This window comes from Somniosus microcephalus, chromosome 8 (assembly GCF_052327205.1).
Source record: "Somniosus microcephalus isolate GS21.2 chromosome 8, FLI_Smic_1.0, whole genome shotgun sequence".
In the NCBI taxonomy this organism is placed as follows: Eukaryota; Metazoa; Chordata; class Chondrichthyes; order Squaliformes; family Somniosidae; genus Somniosus; species Somniosus microcephalus.
This window is the reverse complement of record NC_140994.1, coordinates 119,490,729-119,508,465: the sequence shown is the minus strand read 5'-3', so window position 1 is coordinate 119,508,465 and position 17,737 is coordinate 119,490,729. Positions and strand designations below refer to the sequence as shown.

The 17,737-nt window shown below is 42.9% G+C and overlaps 1 protein-coding gene across 1 annotated transcript in view; it reads left to right on the top strand.

The window, feature by feature from the left end:
* lcp2a (lymphocyte cytosolic protein 2a) overlaps nucleotides 1-17,737 on the top strand; it is a 316,451-nt gene that overhangs the window by 43,649 nt on the left and 255,065 nt on the right. The window contains exon 3 of the mRNA XM_085996162.1: nucleotides 9,421-9,467. Coding sequence (XP_085852288.1) covers nucleotides 9,421-9,467 — 47 coding nt within the window. The remainder of the gene's footprint in view (nucleotides 1-9,420; nucleotides 9,468-17,737) is intronic.

The window sequence follows — 17,737 nt, the reverse complement described above, 5'->3', positions numbered from 1 at the left end:
CTCCCCTTTCAGCATTCCGAAGGGACCGCTCCCTCTGTGACACCCTGGTCCACTCCTCAATCACCCCCAACAGCCCTTCTCCTTCACCTGGCACCTTCCCGTGCAAGCGCAGGAGGTGCAACACATGCCCTTTTACCTCCTCCCTTCCTACTGTCCAGGGCCCCAAACACCCCTTCCAGGTGAAACAGCGATTTACTTGTACTTCTTGCAATTTAATATACTGTATTCGCTGCTCATGATGTGGTCTCCTCTACATTGGGGAGACCAAACGCAGATTGGGTGACCGCTTTGCGGAACACCTCCGTTCAGTCCATAAGGGTGACCCCGAGCTTCCGGTCGCCTGTCACTTTAATTCTCCGTTTCACTCCCACTCTGATCTCTCTGTCCTCGGGCTATTACATTGTTCCAATGAAGCTCAACGTAAGCTCGAGGAACAGCACCTCATCTTTCGATTGGGCACTTTGCAGTCTGCCGGACTCAACATTGAGTTCAACAATTTCAGATAATAATCCCTGCCCCCATTTTTCATGCAGTATGATTTTGCCATTCCCATTTGCAACATTTTCACGGTTTGCTCTATCAATTCCTTCCTCCCCTCCTAAACCGCCCCCCCTGTCTCTGCATCTGCTTAATATCTGTTACATTTCCAGCTTTTTCCAGTTCTGATGAAGGGTCCCAGACCTGAAACGTTAACTCTGTTTCTCTCTCCACGGATGCCGCCTGGCCTGCTGAGTATTTCCAGCAATTTCTGTTGTTATTATAAGTATTATTTGACTTGCATATCTTGCCTGTTCTAAATACTTTATTCATTAAAAGACAATTATACTTTATTCACCCTCTTCAGGCCTGGTCTGTTGCCTTTCTCAGAGACCAGGGCAGCAATGACAGAAGCACAGAAACCATTGCGTTCCACAAAATATTAAATAATTTCAATCCATACCATACCCGTTCCCAAGCAGTAACTCATCCAGCTCCCTTCTGAAAGAATTAATACCCATCTTGCCTCAGGTTGTTTGGGTTTGTTATGCATTCAGTTCTGTTCACTGAGGCCTGAGGGAAACAGCCAAACCCCAGAAATGTTGCAGAGAAGGACTGCGAGGCTCAATGCTATGATCAGTTAGGAAGAAAGTTTAGATCCAAATGGACCTTGAGAGGAGGTGAATGAGAAAAGACGTCTGCAGGTACATCAGATACTCAGTAGAGTAGAAAAGGTTAATCCTGTGCACTATTTCAAGTGACTCCAAGACAAGGGGGACATAAGCACAAACTGGAAAAAGGCAGAGCTGATTTTAACTCACTACCCAACGTAAGCAGGGAAGTAGCGGCTCGAAAATGGAGTCAGGTCAGTTACATAGAAATAAATAGGATTTACAGCACGGAAACAGGCCATTCAGTCCAACTGGTCCATGCCAGTGTTTTTGCTCCACACGAGCCTGCTCCCACCTCTCTTCATCTCACCCTATCAGCATAACCTTCTATTTCTTTTCCCTCATGTATTTGCCTAGCTTCCCCTTAAATGCCCTAAGTTTGGGAGCATTTTGGCCGCTGCAATCTAAGATAGGGTCCTGAGGTGGGCGGCTGGAGCACATGCCTGTTTCAGTCGGGAGGTCACTTGAAATAATGCAAATCGAGGTCCTGTAACGTACGTAGGACCCCTGATTGCAATTTTGAACAGGCGGAGTGTGTGTCACAAACACTCTTCCCACTTATGCCAGGCGTGGAGCGGCCTAACCAGTGGTCAGTAAAGGGGCCTCTGGGGACAGCCCAGGAAGTGTTTAATTTTTATTTGGTGGGAGTAGCTCCTCCTGGGCTCACAAAAAAACTCGAACCCGCTACCGGCCTGTCCGATACCCAGCCCCCAGGAATGCTTCCAACCCTACCCTCCCATCACCACCTAATTTTGGATTGATACAGGGCTGTGGGAAGAGAGTGGAGCAATGGGATTAGTTTTGGATTGATACAGGGCTATGAGGAGAGAGCGGGCAGTGGGATTAGTTTTGGATTGATACAGGGCTATGAGGAGAGAGTGGGCAGTGGGATTAGTTTTGGATTGATACAGGGCTATGAGGAGAGAGCGGGCAGTGGGATTAGTTTTGGATTGATACAGGGCTATGAGGAGAGCGCGGGCAGTGGGATTAGTTTTGGATTGATACAGGGCTATGAGGAGAGAGCGGGCAGTGGGATTAGTTTTGGATTGATACAGGGCTATGAGGAGAGAGTGGGCAGTGGGATTAGTTTTGGATTGATACAGGGCTATGAGGAGAGGGCGGGCAGTGGGATTAGTTTTGGATTGATACAGGGCTATGAGGAGAGAGCGGGCAGTGGGATTAGTTTTGGATTGATACAGGGCTATGGGGAAAAGAGCCAGCAGAGGCACGATGGGTCAAGTGGCCTCCTCGTGTGCTGGAAACCTCTATGGTGTAGGCAACAACTCTGGAATCATTCAAGAGGCAATAAGGAATATATTATCCAGCCATGTGCTGAAAGTTTAACGTGCATGAACTAAATTCCTCTGTGCTTTTTAAATACAGGCATTAAACCATTTGTAGTAAACAAGAGTCAAAAGGAAAAGGTTGTTATGTACAAGGACAAATCAGGACATGAGCAGAAATACTTTTACAGATTAAAACCCAACGCTTGCGAATAAGGATAGGCATGGAGAGCTGCAATGTTAATAGTAAAATCTTTGCTAGTTCGCTAGGGGTCAGAGGGCGATAAAGGGCTGCATAGGGCCGCTAAAAGATCCCGTGTTCAGATTTGGTGTCTCCTGGGATCTGGTGCAGATGTTCGATGGCGACTTGGTTTCAGTCTTCAGTCCTGCGGATTTTGTGGTGGGTGCATGGGGAATATTGGGGGGGGCCGTGGATTTAGCACCCGATGGGTGGGGAGTATTGGGACCATGGATTTTGTGGTCGGGGTGGGGGGCATGGATTTTGTAGTCATGGGGCGGGGGGGTGAGTATTGGGGGGCTGTGCTGTCATGGAGTCATAACGGCATAGAAGGAGACCATTCGGCCCATCTAATCCGTGCCGGCTCTCAGTAGAGCAATCCAGTCAATTCCATTACCCCACTCTATCCCCGTAGCCCTGCAAGTTTATTTCCCTCAAGTGCCTATCCAGTCTCCCCTTGAAAACATTGAGTGTCTCCGCTTCCACCACTTCCGTCGGCAGCGAATTCCAGGTCATCACCACTCGCTGTGTAAAAAGGTTTTTCCTAACATCCCCCCTGTATCTCTTGCCCAAAACCTTAAATCTGTGTCCCCTAGTCCCTGTACCATCAACTAGTGGGAACAGCCTTTCCCTGTCTAGCCTATCCAAACCCACCATAATCTTGTACACCTTGTTACATTGTTATAGTATCACATCGTTAAATGGAACTACTTTGGTATGGAACTACTTTGGTATGGTGTGGTTATATTGCTATGTGGCACACTGTGCACGGGCAGTGCACAGTGCAGCGTCGGACATCTTGTATCACTCCGCACCATGCGGCAGCACTTTAACAAAAGCAAGAATACAGCAAAGTAAAAGCACTAACTAAAATGAACTAAAAGTGTCTGTAATATATATAGTATAAGAACACAAGGAGACACAACATGGTGGCAGCGGTATAAGTGAGTACAAATTCTGCTATACGAATTACGAATAAGACGAAAAGTGATTTTATGAGCTGATTGTGAGTGCCGGTGTCTGCAGTGATTGAAAGTGAAACTAAAATGACGGCTGCCGCTGCACTGACTGTGCACATGCAACCCCTCATGAGCTGGGAAGCCGACGATATAGTAGAAGCATTCCGCAAGTTCAAACAGAAATGTGAGCTTACATTCAAAAGCTTCCTGAAGGGTACTACCAATGAGGAAAAGGTTAGTTGCATTCTGTTGTGGACAGGAGAAAAAGGCCTAGATTTGTATAATAGCTGGAGTTTGACTGAAGAGGAAAAGGAAAACCCAGCGACAATTTTTGATAAATTCAGCAACCATCTAGTGCCTAAATCCAATCACCGTATACACAGATACAAATTCCAGAGTTTAAGACAGGAACCCGGTGAAACAGCTGACAATTTCCTGACAAGGCTGAGAAATGAAGCCAGCAAGTGTAAATTTAAGGAAATGGAGGAAAGGCTTGTGGACCAGCTAATATGGGGGTCAGCGCATGTAGAGGTACAAAAAGCCCTGATAGGAAAAGAAAAGCTCGGAATAACAGAGGCTATAGATAATGCGAGAGCTCATGAAGCCATGAAGCAGCAAATGAAAACGCTGATTTCTCAAACGGCTGACATGCGGACGGCTTCTGAGACGGACAACAGAGTGGATGCAGTGAGAGAAAAGTACAACACACAAAGACATGCACATGACAACGGGGGAAACATGTGCAGAAATTGTGGAAGACCGCACGATTACACAGACAAGAGGAAATGTCCAGCATATGGAACAAGCTGCAAGGCATGTGGCAAACTAAACCACTGGGAAAAGAGGTGTAGAACGAAGGAAGGAGGAACATACATCAAAAACAAAGGCGGACAGCAGAACCAGAGAAAGAAACATAATATACATGCCATGGATGAGCAGGATGATGATGATGATCATGACAATGCACTAAACATCGAAACCATAAAGATACAGCTTCACGAGATGTCCAGAGTGGAAAATACTCCGAGGAGAGAATTGCACACCATCATCCAAATCAAAAAAAAGGTCAAAGGTCGGCCCACAACCATCAACTTAAAGTTGAAGCTGGACACAGGGGCTCAGAGCAACATTCTCCCATTGAGACTGCACCAGCAGATCTTTCCCGAAAACCTGAGAGAAGATGGCTACCCGAAAAGCGGTTGTTTAAAGGCAAGTAATGTCACGCTGACAGCATACGGGGGGAGTGAGATTAAACAACTCGGAATAACCTTTGTCAAAGGGACACATAAAAGAAAGAACATCAACTGCATGTTCTATGTCACTGACACTGAGGGGCCAGCGATCCTGGGATTAAACAGCTGCGAGAAGTTGAGATTGATCTCAGTGCATCACGAGCTGACGGAAACATCACTGAAGATAGACAGCAACACCCCACTGGAGAACCGCCCACAAATCAAGAGTAAAAAAAGACTTGATAGACATGTATCCGGAATGTTTCGACGATACAGTGGGATGTTTCGGAGATTTCCAATACCACATCACCATCGATCCAGAGGTAAAGCCCGTTATCCATGCTCCACGAAAAGTACCCATCGAGCTGAAGACAAAGCTTGAAAGAGAGCTAAAGGAGATGGAAGAAAAGGGAGTGATCGTAAAGGTCACTGAACCAACAGACTGGGTAAACTCAACTGTGGTATGAGAAAAGCCAAACGGGCGTCTCAGAATACGTTTGGACCCCAAAGATCTAAACCAGGCGATAAAGAGGGACCACTATCCCACCCCAACGCTAGAGGAGATTACGCCATCACTGGCAGGAGCAAAGGTTTTCTCAAAACTAGATGCCAGAAATGGATATTGGAACGTGAAGTTGGATGAGGAATCAACAGCACTGACAACATTCAACACACCATTTGGGCGTTATAAATTCCTGCGGCTACCATTCGTGCTAAAGGTCAGTCAAGATATCTTTCAACAGAAAATAGACGAGACATACAGAGGCTGTGAAGGAGCTATAGGAATAGCTGATGATATTCAGATCTATGGAGCATATGAAAGAGACCATGACATGCACCTACATGAGGCCATGGAGAGTACCAGGAAGGCTGGCATCAAGTTAAATGCAGATAAGTGCATAGTTAAAGTCAAGGAATGCCAATTCTTCAGTATGATTTATACACCAGAGGGAGTCAAGCCAAATCCAGAGAAGATTGCGGCGATTGCTGAAATGAAACCACCCAAAGACAAGAAAGAGCTGAGGAGTTACCTCGGCTTGATCCAATACATGAGTTCTTTCATCCCACACATGTTGGAACATACAACAAATCTTAGAGAGCTATTGAAAGAAGACGCCGAATACCAGTGGTCTGAATTACACGAAAGGAATTTCAAACAACTTAAAGAACTGCTGTGCAAAGAAACAAGTCTGTCATATTATGACAGAAGAAAACCAGTCACTCTGCAAGTAGACGCTTCTACCAGAGGATTAGGGGCAGCTCTGGTGCAGGAAGGAAAGCCGATAGCTTTCGCATCAAAGGCCTTGACGTCAGCTGAGACGAGATACGCCAACATAGAAAGAGAACTATTAGCAGTAGTGTACGGATGTGAGAAATTCCATACATACCTATATGGCAGGCGATTTACAATAGAGAGTGACCATCGTCCACTAGAACAGATCTATAAGAAGAATCTGTGCAAAGCGCCTGCAAGACTGCAAAGACTACTTCTAAGGATCCAAAGCTATGACTTCACGCTTAAATATAAGCCAGGAAAGGAAATGGTGCTAGCAGATGCATTGTTTCGATTGTCACCATATGAGAAACACGAGGTGGAGGACCTAACAGTAAAAATCCACCACCTAGTGAATGTTACCCCTACAAAGCTCAGTCAAATCAGAGATGAGACTAGCAAAGATGAGGAGTTGCAACTACTCACACAACAAGTAATACAGGGGTGGCCGGAGAGAATCCAGCAGGTACAGGCGACAATTCATCAATACTGGAGGATTAAAGATGATATTGCAGTAGAAGACGGTATTCTCCTTGCTGGATCGAGGATCATCATGCCAAAGACGATGCAGACACAACTTCTCCATCTCATACATGAAGGCCAAATGGGAATGGAGAAATGCAAGCTGAGAGCCAGATCAGCTGTATACTGGATAGGCATGTACAAAAATATCGAACAGATGGTCTCTGCATGTGGTATATGCCAGAAATACAGAAATGCACAACAGAAAGAGGAGATGATACCTAGTGAAATACCGTCAAGACCATGGCACACTGTTGGGGCAGATTTCTTCATGTGCAATCAAGAATGGTATCTCATAGTGGCAGATTACTATTCCAAGTTTCCTTTTGTGAGAAGGATGAAAGACTTGAGAGCCACAACTACCACCAGGATTGCAAAGAGCTTGTTTGCTGAACAAGGAATCCTGGAAAAGGTAATCTGTGACAATGGAACCCAGTTCACATCGAGTGAATTCAGAGCTCTGGCAGAAAAGTATAGGTTCAAAATAGTAACCTCATCCCCACATTTCCCAAGGGGACACAGGTTCATCGAAAGCCAGATTCAGACTGTCAAGAGAACTCTCATCAAAAGTAGTGAGGTGGGGGGAGACTAAGACCTTGCCCTCCTATCACTCAGATCAACACCACTGAAAGCAGATATGACATCACCTGCGGAATTGCTGAATGGGAGGAAGTTTAAGACTACACTACCAGCAAAAAATACATCCTCCCCAGGACCAGGAGGCCTTCAGACAAAAGCTGGCAGAAGCACAAATCGTAGGAAGCAAACATTACGATAAACATGCAAAGACGCTACCAGAATTGCTGAATGGACAATCAGTGCATGTGCAAGACCCGGTGTCGAAAACCTGGAATCCAGCCAAGGTCATTGGAAAAGCTAATACTCCAAGATCCTACTTCGTAGAGACTGAACCTGGTAACCAATACAGACGGAACAGACTCCACCTCAGACCTTCACCTGAACTGGATAAGCAGCAGACAACATCAGCAACATTGACAACACCAGCTACCACAAGCAGTACAACACCAGAAACAAGCGCTACAAATCAAACAACCACGAGCATGCACACTCCAACTCCAAAGGCGACAGCAACAACAACAACGAGAGCGGAACACACCTGAACACCGCAGAAAGGAATGGTCACCATCAAATCCACAAGATGGAGGGACAACATCCAACCACCTGAGCGATATCGCGAATAAAAAGAAAAAACTCACGATTCGTTGTAGTTGATAATAATAGTTTAGATATAATATTTGTTAATTTAAATTGTTAAATTTCATGTTTTAGTTTTTGAGAAATAGGGATGTTACATTGTTATAGTATCACATCGTTAAATGGAACTACTTTGGTATGGAACTACTTTGGTATGGTGTAGTTATATTGCTATGTGGCACACTGTGCACGGGCAGTGCACAGTGCAGCGTCGGTCATCTTGTATCACTCCGCACCATGCAGCAGCACTGTAACAAAAGCAAGAATACAGCTAAGTAAAAGCACGAACTAAAATGAACTGAAAGTGTCTGTAATATATATAGTAATAAGAACACAAGGAGACACAACACACCTCTATCAAATCACCCCTCAACTTCCTTTGCTCTAATGAAAACAAATCCAGCTTCTTCAACCTGTCCTTGTAACTAGGATCCCTCATCCCCAGGACCGCTCTGGTAAATCTCCTCTGCACCCTCTCAAGGGCCTTCGCATCCTTCCTAAAGTGTGGTGACCAGAACAGGACACAATACTCCAGTTGTGGCCTAACCAGCGCTTTATAAAGGTTCAGCATAACTTCTCTACTTTTGTACTCAATACCTCTATTTATGAAGTCCGAGATCCCATATGCTTTGTTAACCACTCTCTCAATATGTCCTGCCACCTTCAAGGACTTATGCACATTAACTCCCAGGTCCCTCTGTCCCTGCACACTCTTTAAAACTGTGTCATTAAGTGTATATTGCTTCTCCCTGTTCCTTCTGCCAAAATGCATCACTTCATACTTCTCTGTATTAAATTCCATCTGCCACTTGTCTGCCCATTCTTCTAGCCTTTCTATGTCCTGTTGCAGTCGATTGGTATCATCATCACTGTTTGCCACACCCCCAAGTTTGTTGTCATCGGCAAATTTAGAAATTCTACTTTTTATTCCAATATCCAGGTCATTTATATGTATCAAAAAAAGCAGTGGCCCCAGCACTGACCCTTGGGGAACACCACTGTCTATCATCCACCAGTCTGAAAAACAGCCATTTACCACAACTTGCTGTTTTCTGTCCTTAAGCCAATTCCTTATCCAAGCTGCCACTGACACAGCTATTCTACGAGCCTCAATTTTGTTAACCAGCCTTCTATGTGGTATTTTGTCAAATGCCTTCCGAAAATCCATGTAGACAACATCCATTGCATTCCCTTCATCAATCCTCTCTGTTACTTCATCAAAAAATTCAATTAGATTAGTTAAACACAATCTGCCTTTTTGTGTAGTTACAAAATAGCTGAACATGACAGACTCGATGGACCAGCCTATCTTTTCTATTCCATCTTTTCCTGTGTTGTTTGAATCAGCCTGCAGTTTACTTATTCAGTAGGTTTTAATGAGTCGGGTGCAAAAATACAAAAAAGTACTTGGTTTCAAATGATGCCTGTCATTTCTTTATGTGTTGGCATTAGATTGGTTCATTATATATGTGCACTATCTTGATTTTTGTATATCTACACTCTAGTTAAAAACTACTTCGAAACTAAGCTAGTTTTTTTTTGTTTTACAGAACATGTCAGAAAATGACATTCAAAGGTTCCCCACGCTACGGGTGCCGTAAGTAGTTCCAGAGATGATTTGTGATGTATGAGAAGTACAGTGTAGGAGTGGAACTGATTCATACAGACCAACCACGTTGGGCTGTTGTAGAGTGCCTTGAAACCTGCGTATCATCGTGTGTGTAACACACTCCAACCTGTGCGTGACAAGTCTCGTCTTGGATTGCTCTCTACACACTCAGACACATTTCACGCTTGTTTATTCACAAGCAGCCCAGCTTAGCACTTGCATGTTGTGCAATTGGACCAAGTTCATCCATCTGCGAGTGGACTCATGGGGGGAGATCCTGACATTGTGTGATATTGTAAATCGGGTGATAGTGAATCGGCAGCCTGATTTACATCTCCCATTGACCTCAATAGAAATGAAAATGGAGAGAGATGTAAAATGGGCTGGTGATTCACTATCACCCATTTTACACTATCGCACAAAGTCAAGATCTACCCCTATTAGTGCAAATACACAGAACATTTTTAAATACTCCACTTCCTGCTCTTCTCTAGATTGGAAAAAAGTGATTGTCCCAAACTCCAAACTATTTGTCTCACCCATTAAATGCGAATTGTTGTTGTATATGTTTTTCACAATGGAAATGCTGAATTTCTCACACTTTCTGACCTTCCTAAATCATAGCACGATATTGTACACGCAAACCCAACAATAGTGCTTTGTTTACAGCCTTATATATTGCATATCATTTCTATAAAATTATCTGTTAGTCTCAGGTTAGCAACTTAAATTACCATTATGTGTCCAGAACATTTCAATAGTGGCCCTGTTCCAGGAGCCTTTGACATACCAGAGGACAATGATGTTTCATCGACTGAGCATCAAGGAAGAGCCTTACTAGTGGTTGTCAGGATTGCGGAGTTCACCACTGTGGCTTTTGTGGGAGATCAGATAGAGTTTGCAGGGTAGCCCCTGGATGCCGGACCCCATCAGGCTCCCCAGGAGTGTTTATGCTGAATTTGTTATAATCTTTCATGAAAAATAGTTTGCCATAACAAAGGGACATTGCCAACGTGTTCAGGGAGCATTTCAGCGCACTTAAATCGTGGGACATCTGGGAACAGACTGCGCTGGAAGCCCAGAACAAGAGCTGCCACACTGGCCTCAATGTTGGGTTTTTTTTTGTACAAATTATGTTGTTGGGTGAGTTGATTGGACACATGGCAATGGATGTGATTTCCTTGTGATTTGCCCCTGAGAATTCTGGTATTAAGCAAAATTTCATTACTCAGAGTGACAGGTGTTTGGAACGAGCTACCAGATGGGGTGTTAGAGGCAATAACATTGAAACTGAGACTGAATACTATGGCGGGAGGGCTTGGTACTAGAAGGATGAATTTCAATGAGCCGGCTGATGTTCTCTCACTTCTGACTTATGTTATTATGTAACTCCTGAAATGTTGGAGAGTGTGAGTGCTTTTATTCCACTTTATTCTGCACACTAGGCATCATGGAGCACTGAAAGAAACCCTCCTGCCACATTTACATTACACTATTATCTCCGACAGTCACATCGGAGGACCCCTTGTAAAGTGAAAGACCCAGCGCCACTGTTAAAACTCTCCTTGGAAAGTCGGGGTGGGAGGGTTACCCAGTGTCTCCCAACTACTGGCTGCCAGTAGCAGCCTAGATAAACAGCTGCTGGCACTGGCACCGACACTGGCACTTTCATTGGATTTGCCATTTTAGGTCTACCCATGGTGGGTGAACTGTCAGGTGGCCCTTACAGCCTAGCAGTGTGTATTCCCTTCCTTTGTAATATAAATGGGGGAACAGTATTCACTATGATAACACACTCGGACTTTTGTGTGGTGTCAACTGTGGCTCAGTTGTAGGAACATAGGAACAGGAGTGGGCCATTGAGCCCCTTGAGCCTGTTCCGCCATTTAATGAGATCATGGCTGATCTGAGACCTATCTCCATATATTCGCCTTTGGCCTATATCCCTAATGCCTTTGGTTAACAAAAAGCTTCAATCTCCGATTTAAAGTTAATAATTGATCTAGCAACAATTGCCGTTTACGGAAGAGAGTTCCAAACTTCTACCACTTGTAGAGAGTAGAAGCGTTTCCTAATTTCACTCCTGAAAGATCTGGCTCTAATTTTTAGATGATGCCCCCTCGTCCTTGAATCCCCAACCAGTAGAAACAGTTTCTCTCTATCTACGCAAACTGTTCCCTTTAATGTCTAAAAACTTTGATCACATCACCGCTCAGCCTTAACAACACCAAGACCGACCAAACAACACCAAGACTGACCAAACAACACCGAGACTGATCAAACAACACAGGGACTGACCAAACAAAACCAAGACTGACCAAACAACACCGAGATTGACCAAACAACACCGAGACTGATCAAACAACACCGAGACTGATCAAACAACACCGAGACTGACCAAACAACAACGAGGCTGACCAAACAACACCAACACTGACCAAACAACACCAACACTGACCAAACAACACCGAGACTGATCAAATAACACCAACACTGACTAAACAACACCGAGACTGAGCAAACAACACCAAGACTGAGCGAACAATACTGAGACTGTCCAAACAACACAGAGACAGACCAAAAAATACCAAGACTGACCAAACAACACCGAGACTGACCAAACAACACAGGGACTGACCAAACAACACCAACACTGACCAAGCAACACCGAGACTGAGCAAACAACACGAAGACTGACCAAATAACACTGAGACTGACCAAACAACACCGAGACTGACCAAACAACACCGAGACCGAGCAAACAATGCTGAGACTGACCAAACCACACTGAAACTGACCACAAAACTGACCAAACAACATTTAGACTGAACGACACGAGACTGGGTAGAATAAATGAGACAGACTAAACAGTACTGAAAGAGATCTACCAGTGGAGTTCCGATTGATATTCACTAAACAACCGTGAGAACTCACTAAAAAACGGTGAAAACTCACTAAACAGCAGTGAAAACTCACTAAACAACAGTGAAAACTCACTAAACAACAGCGAGAACTCACTAAACAACCGTGAAAACTCAATAAATAACAGCGAGAACTCACTAAACAACGTGAGAACTCAATAAACAACAGAGAGAACACACTAAACAAAAGTGAGAACTCACGAAATAGGGGTGAAAACACACTAAACAACAGTGAGAACTCATGAAACAGCAGTGAGAACTCACTAAACAACAGTGAGAACTCACTAAACAGCAGTGAGAACGCACTAAACAACAGTGAGAACTCACGAAACAGCAGTGAGAACTCACGAAACGGCAGTGAGAACGCACTAAACAACAGTGAGAACTCACTAAACAGCAGTGAGAACGCACTAAACAACCGTGAGAACTCACGAAACAGCAGTGAGAACTCACTAAACAGCAGTGAGAACGCACTAAACAACAGTGAGAACTCACTAAGCAGCAGTGAGAACTCATGAAACAGCAGTGAGAACTCACTAAACAACAGTGAGAACTCACTAAACAGCAGTGAGAACGCACTAAACAACAGTGAGAACTCACGAAACAGCAGTGAGAACGCACTAAACAACAGTGAGAACTCACTAAACAGCAGTGAGAACTCACGAAACGGCAGTGAGATCTCACTAAACAACAGTGAGACCTCACTAAACAGCAGTGAGAACTCACTAAACAACCGTGAGGACTCACTAAACATCAGTGAGAACTCACTAAACAATCGTGAGAACTCACGAAACATCAGTGAGGACTCACTAAACAGCAGTGAGTAATCACTAAACAACCATGAGAACTCATTAAACATCACTGAGAGCTCAATAAACATGAGTGAAAAGTCACTAAACAGTGAGAACTCACTAAACAACAGTGAGAACTCACTAAACCACAGTGAGAACTCATTAAACAGCAGTGAGAACTCACTAAACAACCATGAGAACTCACTAAAAAGCAGTGAGAACTCACTAAACAACCGTGAGAATTCACTAAACCACAGTGAGAACTCACTAAACAGCAGTGAGAACTGACTAAACAACCATGAGAACTCACTAAACATCAGTGAGAAGTCACTAAACAGTGAGAACTCACTAAACAACAGTGAGAACTCACTAAACCACAGTGAGAACTCACTAAACAGCAGTGAGAACTCAATAACAACAGTGAGAACTCATTAAACATCAGTGAGAACGCACTAAACAACAGTGAGAATGCTTTAAACAACAGTGAGAACTCAGTAAACATAAGTGAGAACTCTCTACACATCATTGAGAACTCACTAAACAACAGTGAGAACTCAATAAACAAAAGTGAGAACTCACGAAGCATCAGTGGGAACTCACCAAACAACCGTGAGAACATATTAAACAACTGTGGGAACTCACTAAGCAACAGTGAGAGCTCACTAAACATCAGTGAGAACTCACTGAACAACAGTGAGAACTCACTAAACAACAGTGAGATCTCACTAAACATCAGTGAGAACTCACTAAACAACAGTAAGAACTCACTAATCAACAGTGAGAACTCACTAAACAACTGTGAGAACTTACGAAACAACTGTGAGAACTCACTAAACAACTTTGAGAACTAACTAAACAACTGTGAGAACTCACTAAACAACTGTGAGAACTCACTAAACCTCAGTAAGAACTCACTAAACAACAGTGAGAACTCACTAAACAACTGTGAGAACTCACTAAACAACTGTGAGAACACACTAAACAACAGTGAGAACTCACTAAGCAACTGTGAGAACCCACTAAACAACAGTGAGAACTCATTAAACAACAGTGAGAACTCACTAAACAACAGTGAGAACTCACAAAGCAACAGTGAGAACTCACTAAACAACAGTGAGAACTCACTAAACATCAGTGAGAACTCACTAAGCAACAGTGAGAACTTACTAAACAACTGTGAGAACTCACTAAACCACAGTGAGCACTCACAAAACAGCAGTGAGAACTCACTAAACAACAGTGAGTACTCACTAAACAACAGTGAAAACTCACTAAACAACAGTGAGAATGCACTAAACAACATTGAGAACTCACTAAACAACTTTGAGAACTCACTAAACAACTGTGAGAACTCACTAAACAACTGTGAGAACTCACTAAACCTCAGTAAGAACTCACTAAACAACAGTGAGAACTCACTAAACAACTGTGAGAACTCACTAAACAACTGTGAGAACACACTAAACAACAGTGAGAACTCACTAAGCAACTGTGAGAACCCACTAAACAACAGTGAGAACTCATTAAACAACAGTGAGAACTCACTAAACAACAGTGAGAACTCACAAAGCAACAGTGAGAACTCACTAAACAACAGTGAGAACTCACTAAACATCAGTGAGAACTCACTAAGCAACAGTGAGAACTTACTAAACAACTGTGAGAACTCACTAAACCACAGTGAGCACTCACAAAACAGCAGTGAGAACTCACTAAACAAGTGAGTACTCACTAAACAACAGTGAAAACGCACTAAACAACAGTGAGAATGCACTAAACAACATTGAGAACTCACTAAACAACTGTGAGAACTCACTAAACAACTGTGAGAACTCACTAAACAACTGTGAGAACTCACCAAGCAACAGTGAAAACTCACTAAACATCAGTGAGAACTCACTGAACAACAGTGAGAACTCACTAAACAACAGTGAGATCTCACTAAACAACAGTGAGAACTCACTAAACAACTGTGAGAACTCACTAAACAACATTGAGTACTCACAAAGCAATAGTGAAAACTCACTAAGCAACAGTGAGAACTCACTAAACAACAGTGAGAACTCACTAAACATCAGTGAGAACTCACCAAACAACAGTGAAAACTCACTAAACAACATTGAGAACTCACAAAGCAACAGTGAGAACTCACTAAGCAACAGTGAGAACTCACTAAACAACAGTGAGAACTCACTAAACAGTGAGAACTCACTAAACAACAGTGAGAACTCACTTAACAAGTGAGAACTAATGAAACAACAGTGAGATCTCACTCAACATCAGTGAGAACTCACCAAACAACTGTGAGAACTCACTAAACATCAGTGAGAACTCACCCAACAACAGTTAGAACTCACAAAATAACAGTGAGAACTCACCAGGCGTCAGTGAGTACTGACTAAGCATCAGTGAGAACTCACTAAACAACAGTGAGAACTCAGTAAACATCAGTGAGAACTCACTAAATGTCAGTGAGAACTCACAAAATAACAGTGACAACTCACAAAATAACAGTGAGAACTAACCAGGTGTCAGTGAGTACTGACTAAACATCAGTGAGAACTCATTAAAGAACAGTAAGAATTCACAAAGCAACAGTAAGAACTCACTAAACAACAGTGAGAACTCACAAAACAACAGTGAGAACTCACTAAACAACAGTGAGTACTCACTAAACAACAGTGAAAACTCACTAAACAACAGTGAGAATGCACTAAACAACATTGAGAACTCACTAAACAACTTTGAGAACTCACTAAACAACTGTGAGAACTCACTAAACAACTGTGAGAACTCACTAAACCTCAGTAAGAACTCACTAAACAACAGTGAGAACTCACTAAACAACTGTGAGAACTCACTAAACAACTGTGAGAACACACTAAACAACAGTGAGAACTCACTAAGCAACTGTGAGAACCCACTAAACAACAGTGAGAACTCATTAAACAACAGTGAGAACTCACTAAACAACAGTGAGAACTCACAAAGCAACAGTGAGAACTCACTAAACAACAGTGAGAACTCACTAAACATCAGTGAGAACTCACTAAGCAACAGTGAGAACTTACTAAACAACTGTGAGAACTCACTAAACCACAGTGAGCACTCACAAAACAGCAGTGAGAACTCACTAAACAAGTGAGTACTCACTAAACAACAGTGAAAACGCACTAAACAACAGTGAGAATGCACTAAACAACATTGAGAACTCACTAAACAACTGTGAGAACTCACTAAACAACTGTGAGAACTCACTAAACAACTGTGAGAACTCACCAAGCAACAGTGAAAACTCACTAAACATCAGTGAGAACTCACTGAACAACAGTGAGAACTCACTAAACAACAGTGAGATCTCACTAAACAACAGTGAGAACTCACTAAACAACTGTGAGAACTCACTAAACAACATTGAGTACTCACAAAGCAATAGTGAAAACTCACTAAGCAACAGTGAGAACTCACTAAACAACAGTGAGAACTCACTAAACATCAGTGAGAACTCACCAAACAACAGTGAAAACTCACTAAACAACATTGAGAACTCACAAAGCAACAGTGAGAACTCACTAAGCAACAGTGAGAACTCACTAAACAACAGTGAGAACTCACTAAACAGTGAGAACTCACTAAACAACAGTGAGAACTCACTTAACAAGTGAGAACTAATGAAACAACAGTGAGATCTCACTCAACATCAGTGAGAACTCACCAAACAACTGTGAGAACTCACTAAACATCAGTGAGAACTCACCCAACAACAGTTAGAACTCACAAAATAACAGTGAGAACTCACCAGGCGTCAGTGAGTACTGACTAAGCATCAGTGAGAACTCACTAAACAACAGTGAGAACTCAGTAAACATCAGTGAGAACTCACTAAATGTCAGTGAGAACTCACAAAATAACAGTGACAACTCACAAAATAACAGTGAGAACTAACCAGGTGTCAGTGAGTACTGACTAAACATCAGTGAGAACTCATTAAAGAACAGTAAGAATTCACAAAGCAACAGTAAGAACTCACTAAACAACAGTGAGAACTCACAAAACAACAGTGAGAACTCACTAAACAACAGTAAGAACTCACTAAACAACAGTGAGAACTCACTAAACAACAGTGAGAACTCACTAAACAACAGTGAGAACTCACTAAACAAGTGAGAACTAACGAAACAACAGTGCGATCTCACTAAACATCAGTGAGAACTCACCAAACAACAGTGAGAACTCACTAAACATCAGTGAGAACTCACCAAACAACAGTGAGAACTCACAAAACAACCGTGAGAACTCACTAAGCAACAGTAAGAACTCACTAAACAACAGTGAGAACTCACTAAACAACAGTGAGAACTCACTAAACAACAGTGAGAACTCACCAAACAACAGTGAGAACTCACTAAACATCAGTGAGAACTCACCAAACAACAGTGAAAACTCACTAAACAACATTGAGAACTCACAAAGCAACAGTGAGAACTCACTAAGCAACAGTGAGAACTCACTAAGCAACAGTGAGAACTCACTAAACAACAGTGAG